The sequence below is a fragment of the Schistocerca gregaria genome, chromosome 8 (assembly GCF_023897955.1).
Source record: "Schistocerca gregaria isolate iqSchGreg1 chromosome 8, iqSchGreg1.2, whole genome shotgun sequence".
NCBI classification, from domain to species: Eukaryota; Metazoa; Arthropoda; class Insecta; order Orthoptera; family Acrididae; genus Schistocerca; species Schistocerca gregaria.
This window is the reverse complement of record NC_064927.1, coordinates 312,279,003-312,292,424: the sequence shown is the minus strand read 5'-3', so window position 1 is coordinate 312,292,424 and position 13,422 is coordinate 312,279,003. Positions and strand designations below refer to the sequence as shown.

Genomic DNA, 13,422 nt, shown 5'->3' with positions numbered 1-13,422 from the left:
GAAACAGGGACATCACACAAATTATTGAAGAATATGTCAATTCCAAATTTATGTATTAACAGCTTTTTCAGTATTAGACAATGACTTTCGATTTTTCGTGTAGCAAAATGTTTGACAAACTTTGATGAGGTAATAGATTCTTTCACACAAAGGAAAGCACACCACGTAAAGTTGTAGCAAGATTAGAGAGAAAATAATCATAAGAGCTAAGGATTGAAGAAATGTATACTGTCTTGCTTGTCTCTTGCCTCTACTGGTTTTATGTATCCTATATTTAATTTTATACCACAGTAAATAGCAATAAAGAGTGCAGATTTTCTGAAGAACTCTTGTTCTCCCGCTTAGAAATAACCCCATCCAGCATTCGTTGTGAGGTGTGTTAGAAAATACACACACACACACAAACAAAGGGGCGGGATGCCAGACCGGCCGACCAAGAGCAGGAGAGGCCCGCAGGAAATTTTAATTTTCACTGTCCTGAAGATAGTTTGATGGCACCCAGGACAAAATATACACGTTTCAATTCCATGGAGCGAAATATATGATGGGCAAAAGAAGAATTCTGTGTGAAGAGGGGTGGCACTGCACTCTGGCACACTTAAGACCAAATAACATGTCTTACATTTCCTCGAACATATAAGTTTTATGTATCACTCTCTTCAAAAATGTGTGTGCTACAAAATGAACATAATTTTGAAAATTTGATTTTCTTAAATTTTTGACATCGTATCTCAAACGCTCAAGGGAGGGGGGCCCTGGGAGTGGGCAGGGGGGCCGGAAGCGCCACTATCTTAGTATTGCCCTGGTTCGGAAATATCGTAGATCCGAGGCTGATCTGCAGAGCAGTCTGAGTTATAGTGGGGAAGTGGCCACGTGATCCTTGTTTACATTTAGTGATTTTGCTGTTTCCTCTTTGTTTATTGCTCACACGTCAAATGAAAACAAAACGGATTTCTGTGGCTGGGAACTATCAAGTGAATTAAAATACATTCACATAATTACAGAAGTCTAAAATATGGTATAAGTTTCAGATTTTTATTTTATTTCCATTTTTCTGACAGTCAAGCATTAATCACCTTGCAGAACAATAAAGTTGCTTTTGTCAGTTTGCCAAAGAAATTTGGCTTTTATTAATCTTTTCCGCTTAGGCAGTCAATGTATTTAAAACAAAGTGTTTACTTCCACACTATTGGCTAGTTTCAACCATTCGCTGCATTGCAAGTGCACTTTTTCATCTTCTAGTACATATGGCATTATTCCATAATAAAGAACCAAACAAAGATATAATACAGTACTGGCACTTCAAGAAAATTTACATCCCAAAAACCACTCTGAAAAACTTAATATCAGTTCGAGGCCTACTTCATTGGGAATCTGGACAAACGAATGTGCACTTTAATTATGCACTTAAAATGTGCACAATTTAGTATGATTCACGAAATTCCAATGCCCTTGGAGTATCCTCTGATTTCTTGTTCCTTTTATGACATAACTTAAAATTTTTTAATGGTTTACACATATGGACATATGGGCCTCCTACGTCATCGTAGTTGTGCAAGTGCGGTGGCATCTGTTATCTGCCGCTCTCTGGCAGCTGCTGAAACAACCCTTTTCTAACAGATCGTGGAAAAATGTTGCAAATGGTGGTTTGAAAAGCGTTACTTTCAAAGTAAACTTCCTTTTACGTGAGTTGAACTATGTGTGAGAATGTACAATGAATTTCTTAAATCACAGAGCGGTTTACCCCCATTTAAAAACCAACTCTTTGATGACGAGCCATTTAGGAGAATTTCAGGCTCAGAAAATCAGACATTTATGTCATTATTAAAAAATTTACTTTCACATTTGTTTGATGCATCTTAAAAAGTGTGACACACACAAAAAAGATCAACATCATATGTGAAAGCTTAGCTTCTCTTCTAGCTTATTAATCTTAAAGACAAATATATGTGAAAGCTTTGCTTTTCATGTAGCAACAGTATGTATATTAACTTAAACCATTTACTTTTCCTGTCCATGTGTTCGCACTACTTAACAGTGATGCTGCTATTGGCTGACTAAATCACATATGCTCTGAATATCTGCTGTCATCGGCTGTTGAGATCATGTGACATGACTGGCTTTCAAAATCGCATCCCAATCTCGATTTCAATACTTCGGAAAGTAACATGTGGTGTTTGGTGGAGTTCACATTTATACTTTCGTAATACGAAAATATGAAGTGTACATTTTGCTGCACATCAAAGATCTGTCCAAAACATGTTTTTTTCCTCCTGAGTTTCGTTTTCTAAAGTGCCAGGAAATTCTACGCCCATTCAAAGGATTGATAAGTTTTACAGGAGGGAAAATATACTCTCACTTAATGTGGAAAAAGTGTGTTTTCACCCAGGAGAAAGAGTATTTAGAGTATTTTTAGCCAGGAAATCTGTGAATTTTTTTTTTTTCCACATACACACCCTGCACTGCCTCTCAGATTCAGGAGAACAGTATCGCATAGCGTTCAGTGTTAAGTGTCGCACACTTTCTCATAATCATCAATGGGCTTGTAGCCTCTGTTGGGCCTATAGTTAACCCCGGTGTTGTATTTTGATAATTTTTGCATCTGTTGCAGCTCCCACTCGGTAGAATCTGCTGATGCCGGCTCCATCAGATGGGCCTCTGTGTGAGCCATTACCCATGGCTTCCTGTGTTTTATCCCTCCAAAATGCGGGTTATGCATTTCTGTCATCGACCCACAGTACACCCCAATCCAGAACTCTATTTAGACGATCAGCTGCATGATATGGTAGCACAGTCCCATTTCTTAGGCCTTATTTTTGGTAAAAAGCTGACATGGCTGCCCCGTATTTGCCACCTAAAGACTATGTGCATGCAGAAGCTTAATGTTCTCCATCTCCTGGCCCATACATCTTTTGTGTGCAGACTGTGCCACTCTTATACATCTTTATCATTCTCCGGTCTTGTCCAGACTAGATTATGATAGTCAGGTTTAATTCTCAGCAGCTCCTGCCACTCAGAAACTGTTCACCATTATGGGGTGTGTCTGGTTATTGGTGCCTTTTGTATTAGTCCTGTTTACAGTCTCCTAACAGAAGTGGGGATTCCCCCATACAAATATGATGGAGCCAACTCCTGGTTTCTTACATAATCACCATTCGCCAATTCCCTGACCTTCGCAATGTGCCCTGTCCTCTTTGCAAATGAGGAATGTCTTCCTCCTGATAAGCACCCACGGGTGGAATGCTTCTCACTTCTATCTGCCATTATCTCTCTCTCTCTCTGTGTAATGGAATACACCCCATATATTTCTCCCACATCCCTCCTAAGATGGTGCCTAGTCCTTGGATTAGGACTGACCTATTCCAGGGTCTAAAGGTCTCTATTATCCCTATGGTTTTCCAGCGTCTTGTACATGCCAGAGTTCCAGGGTGCCACCATCTTCTACAGTAATGGTTCTAAAATGATAGACAAGCAGGATACACTTCCACATCTCCTACAGGCTTAGAACACCAATTATAGCAAGAATCATGTGGCGTATTCACAGTAGAGCTCCTAGCCATTCACGGATCCATCTATTTTGTTTCTCAGGCTCCCTCAACAGTGTTTCAATTTGTACCAACTCAATGAGCAGTCTGCAGGTTATCAACCGATGCTATTCTCGGCGCCTTTTGGTCTCTGCTATCCATGACCTCTCTGCCCTTGCTGTGCCGCCTGCTCAGTTGTCTTTGTCTATGTCCCAAGCCATGTGGGTATCCTAGGGAATCAACTGGCTGACGGTTTGACTAGAGCAGCAGATAATTATCTCTCATTCTCTTTCATGATTCCAGCTGCAGATATGAAGATCTACGTCAAATCTCTCTTTGTCCGAAGGTGGAATGACATCTGGTGTGCTACTGCTCACAGTAATAAACTCCTCACGATCAAGGAGCCTGCTGCAGTTTGGCACTCTTCCTTCTGCTCTTCTTGGAAGGAGTCCTTGACTTACACAGTCTACGCATTGGTTATTCCAAGGTCACTCATTGTTTCCTCTTGCGTAATGAACCACCCCCACAATGTGGTCGTGGAGCAAGACTGATGGTATCACGTATATTTGTAGAATGTTCCCTTCTTTTGGCGCTTCGTATTAAGTATAGCCTTCGTGATTCCTTAAATTTAATATTGGCAGACATTTGTTGAACTGGTTCTCCATTTCCTCTGTGAAAGTGGTTTTTATTTTCAGATACAAGGTTTTGCTTTACTCCTGGAACAGGGGCAGCGCGATTGTCGTTGGGGCCTCCATTCATGTTTTCTTGGTCTGGGACCCATGACCACTCCCCCTTGCAAAGACTGCTCTGTTGTCCCTTTGTTTTTCCCAGTTTTTACATTTGGGCTATCCTTTTATATGTTCTACTGTGTTGTGTGTTTTAACTTACTCGTTTTATAGTTTGATTCCTCTCCAATTTCAGCTGACCCTCTCTCTCTCTCCTGTGAGTAAACTTTAGAATCATGGAACTGCTGTCCTTACTGTTTAGTCCCATACCCACCTCAGTCAATCAATCCATCCAAAAGAATTGGTCATATTCTGTGAAAACACAGTGTGAAGTGTGTTTTTTGACTACTGTCGAGATTAGGTCCCTTTTATGGTCTGTAAAGGATCATCTTGGTTTATGTAACGTGTCTTAATAAGATGAGTGATTTAATAATGGTCTAACAGCCTTTAGCATTGTACTTGGTAATGACATAAAAGTTGAAATCTGGTTACTACAAAAGATAAATATAATAATACACAGTCATATAGAAGTTTACTCTTTTAAAAAATAAAAATGAGTGTCTTCTGTTTTCCTAGCCATAAATTGGTCAGACAGTGGAGGACCATCGTACAGGGTAGAGGCAAATATTAGCTTGCAACAACCAAGCAAATCTGCTACTAAGAACATTGTCGGGGTACAAGTTATATACAGCATATAACAACACAGATTCTGGTATACACTTCCACCTAGTGGGATAGCAACACTAAAGTGACACTAAGCATGCAGTGGAACACGTACATAAAATTGATCATGAAATGAAAAGTTTGGAGAAATGGAGTTTTAAGTTGCCATTGTTCTTGCATTTAAATTATTGTACTGTTACTTAAATAGCACTTTAATTCAAATTGTAATGATTTTTCACTCTGTTATACAGAACAAACTGGCTGAATAGGAAGTTATTACTAAAAAAAATATGTCATGCTCCATCAAAAGTAAACTGGCATAATTTTGAAGTATGTTTATTTCTTTGACAGATTAGATGTTCATCAACAGCACTTTGTTCTATTACAATAGGAAAGGTGCAGGTTCCTCACACAGATAACAATGACTGATGCTAATAAGACCACCAAAAAGTTAGTTCTATATAAATAGTGTTATTATTTAGTTATAAATTTTTGGTTAACTTCACTGGGCTTGCTTTACAAAAGTACTAAACTAATTGGATGTAAACAGTCTTACACATGCTGCCGAAGCTGTTGAGATGATTGTGTTTGTGTCTGCCACATTACTCAGTTATCTCAAGTCATTAAGAGAATACTCAGGTTAACTACATACCATTACCGGTCACGCTGTTGATGTTATTTGGAGCTTCGTTTGTGTGTCCACATTTGTCAGTGCCATTGTGTCTTGTAAAATACACTCATGTTCAGAAAAAGCAGAACATTTTAAACAACTGCAGCTTCTCTCCTTCTTCTTCTTCTTCTTCTTCTTCTTATTATTATTATTATTATTTTTTTAGTGTTCAACCCTTAAGGTTGGTTTGCAGTAGAGTGCCACTCCTCTCTTCTGTCTGCATCCCAACTGATGAAATTTCCTTTGGATGGTGGTGCCCTACAACCAAAACAAAATGTGATAGTATGTCATTTTAACTGTAAATTGTGCCTCACAACGATTTTAAGTGATGGAAGTAAATTATTAACGGGAAGACGTTTCAGTTACTTACAATTAAAAATCCAAAGCCATTATACTCCAGTGCAGACTGCTCATGATCTTTCTGCGGTGAAAACTGTATGATGCACTTTTTTATGTATATGTCTGCACATAATCTAAAGCATTTTATGTATATACACTCCTGGAAATTGAAATAAGAACACCGTGAATTCATTGTCCCAGGAAGGGGAAACTTTATTGACACATTCCTGGGGTCAGATACATCACATGATCACACTGAGAGAACCACAGGCACATAGACACAGGCTACAGAGCATGCACAATGTCGGCACTAGTACAGTGTATATCCACCTTTCGCAGCAATGCAGGCTGCTATTCTCCCATGGAGACGATCGTTGAGATGCTGGATGTAGTCCTGTGGAACGGCTTGCCATGCCATTTCCAACTGGCGCCTCAGTTGGACCAGCGTTTGTGCTGGACGTGCAGACCGCGTGAGACGACGCTTCATCCAGTCCCAAACATGCTCAATGGGGGACAGATCCGGAGATCTTGCTGACCAGGGTAGTTGACTTACACCTTCTAGAGCACGTTTGGTGGCACGGGATACATGCGGACGTGCATTGTCCTGTTGGAACAGCAAGTTCCCTTGCCGGTCTAGGAATGGTAGAACGATGGGTTCGATGACGGTTTGGATGTACTGTGCACTATTCAGTGTCCCCTCGACAATCACCAGAGGTGTACGGCCAGTGTAGGGGATCGCTCCCCACACCATGATGCCGGGTTTTGGCCCTGTGTGCCTCGGTTGTATGCAGTCCTGATTGTGGCGCTCACGTGCACGGCGCCAAACACGCATACGACCATCATTGGCACCAAGGCAGAAGCGACTCTCATCGCTGAAGACGACACATCTCCATTCGTTGCTCCATTCACACCTGTCGCGACACCACTGGAGGTGGGCTGCACGATGTTGGGGCGTGAGCGGTAGACGGCCTAACGGTGTGCGGGACCGTAGCCCAGCTTCATGGAGACGGTTGCGAATGGTCCTCGCCGATACCCCAGGAGCAACAGTGTCCCTAATTTGCTGGAAAGTGGCGGTGTGGTCCCCTACGGCACTGCGTAGGATCCTAAGGTCTTGGCGTGCATCCGTGCGTCGCTGCGGTCCAGTCCCAGGTCGACGGGCACATGCACCTTCCGCCGACCACTGGCAACAACATCGATGTACTGTGGATACCTCACACCCCACGTGTTGAGCAATTCGACGGTACGTCCACCCGACCTCCCGCATGCCCATTATACGCCCTCGCTCAAAGTCCGTCAACTGCACATACGGTTCACGTCCACGCTGTCGCGGCATGCTACCAGTGTTAAAGACTGCGATGGAGCTCTGTATGCCACGGCAAAGTGGCTGACACTGACGGTGGAGGTGCACAAATGCTGCGCAGCTAGCGCCATTCGACGGCTAACACCGCGATTCCTGGTGTGTCTGCTGTGCTGTGCGTGTGATCATTGCTTGTACAGCCCTCTCGCAGTGTCTGGAGCAAGTATGGTGGGTCTGACACACCGGTGTCAATGTGTTCTTTTTTCCATTTCCAGGAGTGTATATGCACATAATCTAAAGCATGCCAGATATATTTTACATATATTCTCAGATATAAATATTATATACATGTATGGGACAGTAGGAATTTACAGATTACAAATGTTACATTACTTCTTATTTACATTATAAGAGAACTGATTAAGATACACAAATAGAGCCGTCAGTTTGTTATAAAGTGTTACTGCAGTGATGTATTGTAAATATTATGGTAGGCATTGTAACCAAAGTAAATGATAAGGTCCAGATGTACATAAGTAAATATTACAACTTTGAGCATATTATGTAAATATTATAGTATATATTGGAAATACAGTAAATTTGGGATGGATCTACAGAAATAAATATTACAACAGTGAACATTTCATTGATTTTTTTTAAGATATACGACAATACATATTCAACTAGCTGTTTATATATAAAAAAAAATCAGTGCAATGTCCATTGTTGTAATATTTATTTATGTATGTCTGACCCTTATGATTTACTTTGGTTACAGTGTATACCATAATATTTACATAATATCACTGCAGTAACACTTCATAACAAACTGCTTTGTTTGTTTATCTTAATTTTAATCAGTTCTCTTTTAATGTAAATATCAAGTAATGTAATCTTACTAATTTGTAAATTCCTACTGTCACATACATGTATATAATGAAATACCTGTGAGAGTAGAAGTCTTTGATGTTGTTATGTTTGTGATATCACCAACTTTGTATACATACTTCCATGTGGTGAAACTTATTAGTGTGTGATTGGTGCTTTAGATTATGTGCATACATATACATAAAAAAGTGCATCACACAGCTTTTGCTGCTGCAAGATCACGAGCAGTCTGCACTGGAATATAATGGCATGGGCATCTCATCGTAAGTAAGCGAAATGTAGTCTCTTTAATAATTTATTTACATCACTTAAAATCCTTCTGAGGCACAGTTTACAGTTAAAATAACACTGTATCACATTTTGTTTTGGTTGTAGGGCAGTACCAGCCCCAAGGCAATTTTGTCAGTTGGGAAAACAAACAGTGAAAGCTGATATAAAATGTATCTTAACATGAACTAACCATCTGAAGATGAACCTGTCGGTTCAAAACTGGTAACGGCATTATTTAAATAAATGAATAGCATTATCTGTAATCTACTACATAAGCGTCAACCTATACTTTGTACACAGCCACAGGCTCGGAATGTCAGTTTTTGACAGAATAGCTTTGCTTAAGTAATTGTGTTGAATACTACTACTGTTACCAGCTCCTTTTTCTTGTGTTTGTTGTTGTGGTCTTCAGTCCAGAGATTGGTTTGATGCAGCTTTCCATGCTGCCCTATCCTGTGCAAGCTTCTTCATCTCCTGGTACTTATTGCAACCTACATCCTTCTGAATCTGCTTAGTGTATTCATCTCTGTCTCCCTCTACGACTTTTACCCTCCATGCTGCCCTCCAATGCTACATTTGTGATCCCTTGATGCCTCAGAATATGCCCTACCAACCAATCCCTTCTTCTAGTCAAGTTGTGCCACAAACTCCTCTTCTCCTCAATTCTATTCAATACCTCCTCATTAGTTATGTGATCTACCCATCTAATCTTCAGCATTCTTCTGTAGCACCACATTTTGAAAGCTTCTATTCTCCTCTTGTCCAAACTACTTATTGTCCTTGTTTCATTTTCATGCATGGCTACACTCCTTACAAATACTTTCAGAAACAAACTTCCTTACACTTAAATCCATACTCGATGTTAACAAATTTCTCTTCTTCAGAAACGCTTCCCATGCCATTGCCAGTCTACATTTTATATCTTTTCTACTTGACCATCATCAGTTATTTTACTGGCCAAATACCAAAACTCATTTACTACTTTGTGTGTCATTTCGTAACCTAATTCCCTCAGCATCACCCAGCTTAATTCGACTAAATTCCATTATCCTCATTTTGCCTTTGTTGATGTTCATCTTATATCCTCCTTTCAAGACGCTATCCATTCCATTCAACTGCTCTTCCAAGTCCTTTGCTGCCTCTGACAGAATCACAGTGTCATCGGCAAACCACAAAGTTTTTATTTCTTCTCCATGGATTTTAATACCTACTCCGAACTTTTCTTTTGTTTCCTATATTGCTTGCTCAATATACAGATTGAATAACATCGGGAAGAGGCTAAAACCCTGTCTCACTCCCTTCCCAATGAATGCTTCCCTTTCATGTCCATCGGCTCTTATAACTGCCACCTGGTTTCTGTAAAAATTGTAAATAGCCTTTCGCTCCCTGTATTTCACCCGTGCCACCTTCAGAATTTGAAAGAGAGTATTCCAGTCAACATTGTCAAAGGCTTTCTCTAAGTCTACAAATGCTAGAAATCTGGTTTGTCTTTCGTTAATCTTTCTTCTGAGATAAGTTGTAGGGTCAGTATTACCTCACGTGTTCCAATATTTCTGCGGAATCCAAATTGATCTTCCCTGAGGTTGGCTTCTATCAGTTTTTCCATTCATCTGTAAAGAATTCGCATTAGTATTTTGCAGCTGTGATTTATTAAACTGATAGTTCAGTAACTTTCACATCTGTCAACACCTGCTTTCTTTGGGATTGGAATTATTATATTGTTCTTGAAGTCTGAGGGTATTTCGCCTGTCTCGTACATCTTGCTCACTAGATGGTAGAGTATTGTCAGGACTGGCTCTCCCAAGGCCGTCAGTAGTTCTAATGGAATGTTACCTACTCCTGGGGCCTTGTTTCGACTTAGGTCTTTCAGTGCTCTGTCAACCTCATTTCATCTATATCTACTTCCATTTCCATAATATTGTCCTCAAGTACATAACCCTTGTGTAGACCCTCTATATACTCCTTCCACCTTTCTGCTTTCCCTTCCTCGCTTAGAACTGGGTTTCCATCTGAACTCTTGATATTCATACATGTGGTTCTCTTTTCTCCGAAGGTCTCTCTAATTTTCCTGTAGGCAGTATCTATCTTACCCGTAGAGAGATAAGCCTCTACATCCTTACATTTGTCCTCTACTCATGCCTGCTTAGCCATTTTGCATTTCCTGTCGATCTCATTTTGAGATGTTTGTACTCCTTTTTGCCTGCTTCATTTACTGCAATTTTATATTTTCTCCTTTCATCAATTAAATTCAGTATCTCTTCTGTTACCCAAGGATTTTTACTAGTTCTCATCTTTTTACCTACTTGATCCTCTGCTGCCTTCACTACTTCATCCCTCAAAGATACCCATTCTTCTTCTACTGTATTTCTTTCCCCTATTCCTGTCAATTGTTCCCTTATTCTCTCCCTGAAACTCTGTACAACCTCTGGTTTAGTCAGTTTATCCAGGTCCCATCTCCTTAAATTCCCACCTTTGTGCAGTTTCTTCAGTTTTAATCTACAGTTCATAACCAATAGATTGTGGTCAGAGTCCACATCTGCCCCTGGAAATGTCTTACATTTTAAAACCTGGTTACTAAATCTAAAAATTCTATAATCTATCTGATACCTTTTAATATCTCCAGGGTTCTTCCATGTATACAACCTTCTTTCATGATTCTTGAACCAAGTGTTAGCTATGATTAAGTTATGGTCTGTGCAAAATTCTACCAGGTGGCTTCCTCTTTCATTTCTTAGCCCCCATCCATATTCACCTACTATGTTTCCTTCTCTCCCTTTTCCTATTCTCGAATTCCAGTCACCCATGACTATTAAATTTTCGTCTCCCTTCACTATCTGAATAATTTCTTTTATCTAATCATACATTTCTTCAATCTCTTAGTCATCTGCGCACCTAGTCGGCATGTAAACTTGTACTAGTGTGGTAGGCATGGGCTTCGTATCTATCTTGGCCGCAATAATGCGTTCACTATGCTGTTTGTAGTAGCTTACCTGCACTCCTATTTTTTTATTCGTTATTAAACCTATTCCTCCATTACCCCTATTTGATTTTGTATTTATAACCCTGTATTCACCTGACCAAAAGTCTTGTTCCTCCTGCCATTAAACTTCACTAATTCCCCCTATATAAGTTTTCTAACCTACCTGCCCGATTAAGGGATCTGACATTCCATGCTCTGACCCGTAGAACGCCAGTTTTCTGTCTTCTGATAACAACGTCCTGATGGGTAGTCCCCGCCTGGAGATCCGAGTGGGGGACTATTTTACCTCCAGAGTATTTTACCCAAGAGGACACCATCATCATTTAACCATACAGTAAAGCTGCATGCCCTCGGAAAAATAATGGCTGTAGTTTCCCCATGCTTTCAGCCATTCACAGTACGAGCACAGGAAGGCCGTATTGGTTAGTGTTACAAGGCCAGATCAGTCAATCATCCAGACTGTTGCCCTGCAACTACTGAAAAGGCTGCTGCCCCTCTTCAGGAACCACACGTTTGTCTGGCCTCTCAACAGATACCCCTCCATTGTGGGTGCACCTACAGTACGGCTATTTGTATCGCTGAGGCACGCAAGCCTACCCACCAACAGCAAGGTCCATGGTTGGAGGGGGGGGGGGGGGGGGTAGGAGAGCTCCTTTTTCTTATCTTTTAATAATTTTTTTTAATGTCTGGTTGTGAATTAATGAATTAATTAATGAATGACTTCAGAGATGTGGTTGGCAGCAGAGGTTTTGTGACAAGAGTATATAATTAATAATAATAATTAAAGATGTAATTTCATATTTCAGCAGTCACTCAGCACAATTACATGAAATAATTGTGTTTATTAGCAATAACCTCTATGCATTATTCCTCTCTTTCAACAGGTATGAGAGAGCAAGAGTATTGGGGACGCGAGCTCTACAAATAGCCATGTGTGCTCCCGTGATGGTGGAGTTGGATGGTGAAACAGATCCATTGCAGATTGCAATGAAAGAATTGAAGCAGCGGAAAATACCTATTATTATTAGACGATATCTTCCAGATAACAGTTACGAAGATTGGGGAATAGATGAACTGATTATAATTGACCACTAGTACATAATTTTTTGTATTCATTCCTTTACTTTCATTGTATAAAATGTTTAATTAAAAGTTTTTAATAGAAGTGGTTTTTAGTCTGTTTTCTTATCATTTATACACATGAAAACCTGTTTAAAATAATACTGTCTAAATCCATTGTATTTTTTTGACTAGTGCCATTTTGTGGCTTTGGCTGTCAATTTGCCTTTCAGAAGTGTTTAATGATATAATTGGTAAATGATAAGTTATTACAGAAAAAAATCAGAAAAACCAAAAAATTAAGCTTAGTTAACTTAAATTATCAGAAATGAGAAAAATACTACAAAAAATTAGAAAAAAGGGGACCATTCCTTCAATATCTTGCTGCAGGTAGTTACATTTATGTGACAACACCCAAGGATTCTAACATACCAAATGTGTTTCTGTGGGTATTCCTGCATTGGAATCACAAATGATGCCAAAAAAGAACAGAAATTTAATTTTCCCAAAATTTAAGCAAACTGTAGTTCAAACATGTATTTTGCCATGAACACCCAGCTCCTCCTTCGTACTAAATTTCCTCATTGAACACAAGAACATCTTTGCTATATTTTTAAACTATAGTAATACCTTCGTCAAACTAATTTGAGTCACTCCTAAAACCAGTGTCACCACCACTATAAATTCAGATATTTCCTTCTTCAGGTTTCATTGGTGAAGGATTACACTGGAAATTGACTGCATTCAGTACTCCTAGGGATTCACAAATTTGACAAAATTTTGAATTTTTACAACTAGCATTAGTAATGCAAGTTTACTGTAAAAGTATGTAAAATTGGAAAACACATTATCTCCTCTGTCCTAGTATTATATATGCTACATCCATTTTTTCCCTTGCTGATGCAATTGAATAAACTTGTTGTGCCTGATAATAGTAAGTACTTTATGGCACTTTCTGAAAGATCTCAGTAGGTTTCAGCATCTGATTGAATAAATCTGTTTTATTG

The 13,422-nt window shown here is 39.6% G+C and overlaps 1 protein-coding gene across 1 annotated transcript in view; it reads left to right on the top strand.

Annotated features, from left to right (window-relative positions):
- LOC126284085 (DNA-directed RNA polymerases I, II, and III subunit RPABC2-like) overlaps positions 1 to 12,521 on the top strand; it is a 52,026-nt gene extending 39,505 nt beyond the window's left edge. Inside the window, exon 4 of the mRNA XM_049982733.1 lies at positions 12,241 to 12,521. Within this exon, the coding sequence (XP_049838690.1) occupies positions 12,241 to 12,451 (211 nt within the window). The 3' untranslated portion in view covers positions 12,452 to 12,521. The remainder of the gene's footprint in view (positions 1 to 12,240) is intronic.
- The last annotated feature ends 901 nt before the right edge of the window (positions 12,522 to 13,422 follow it).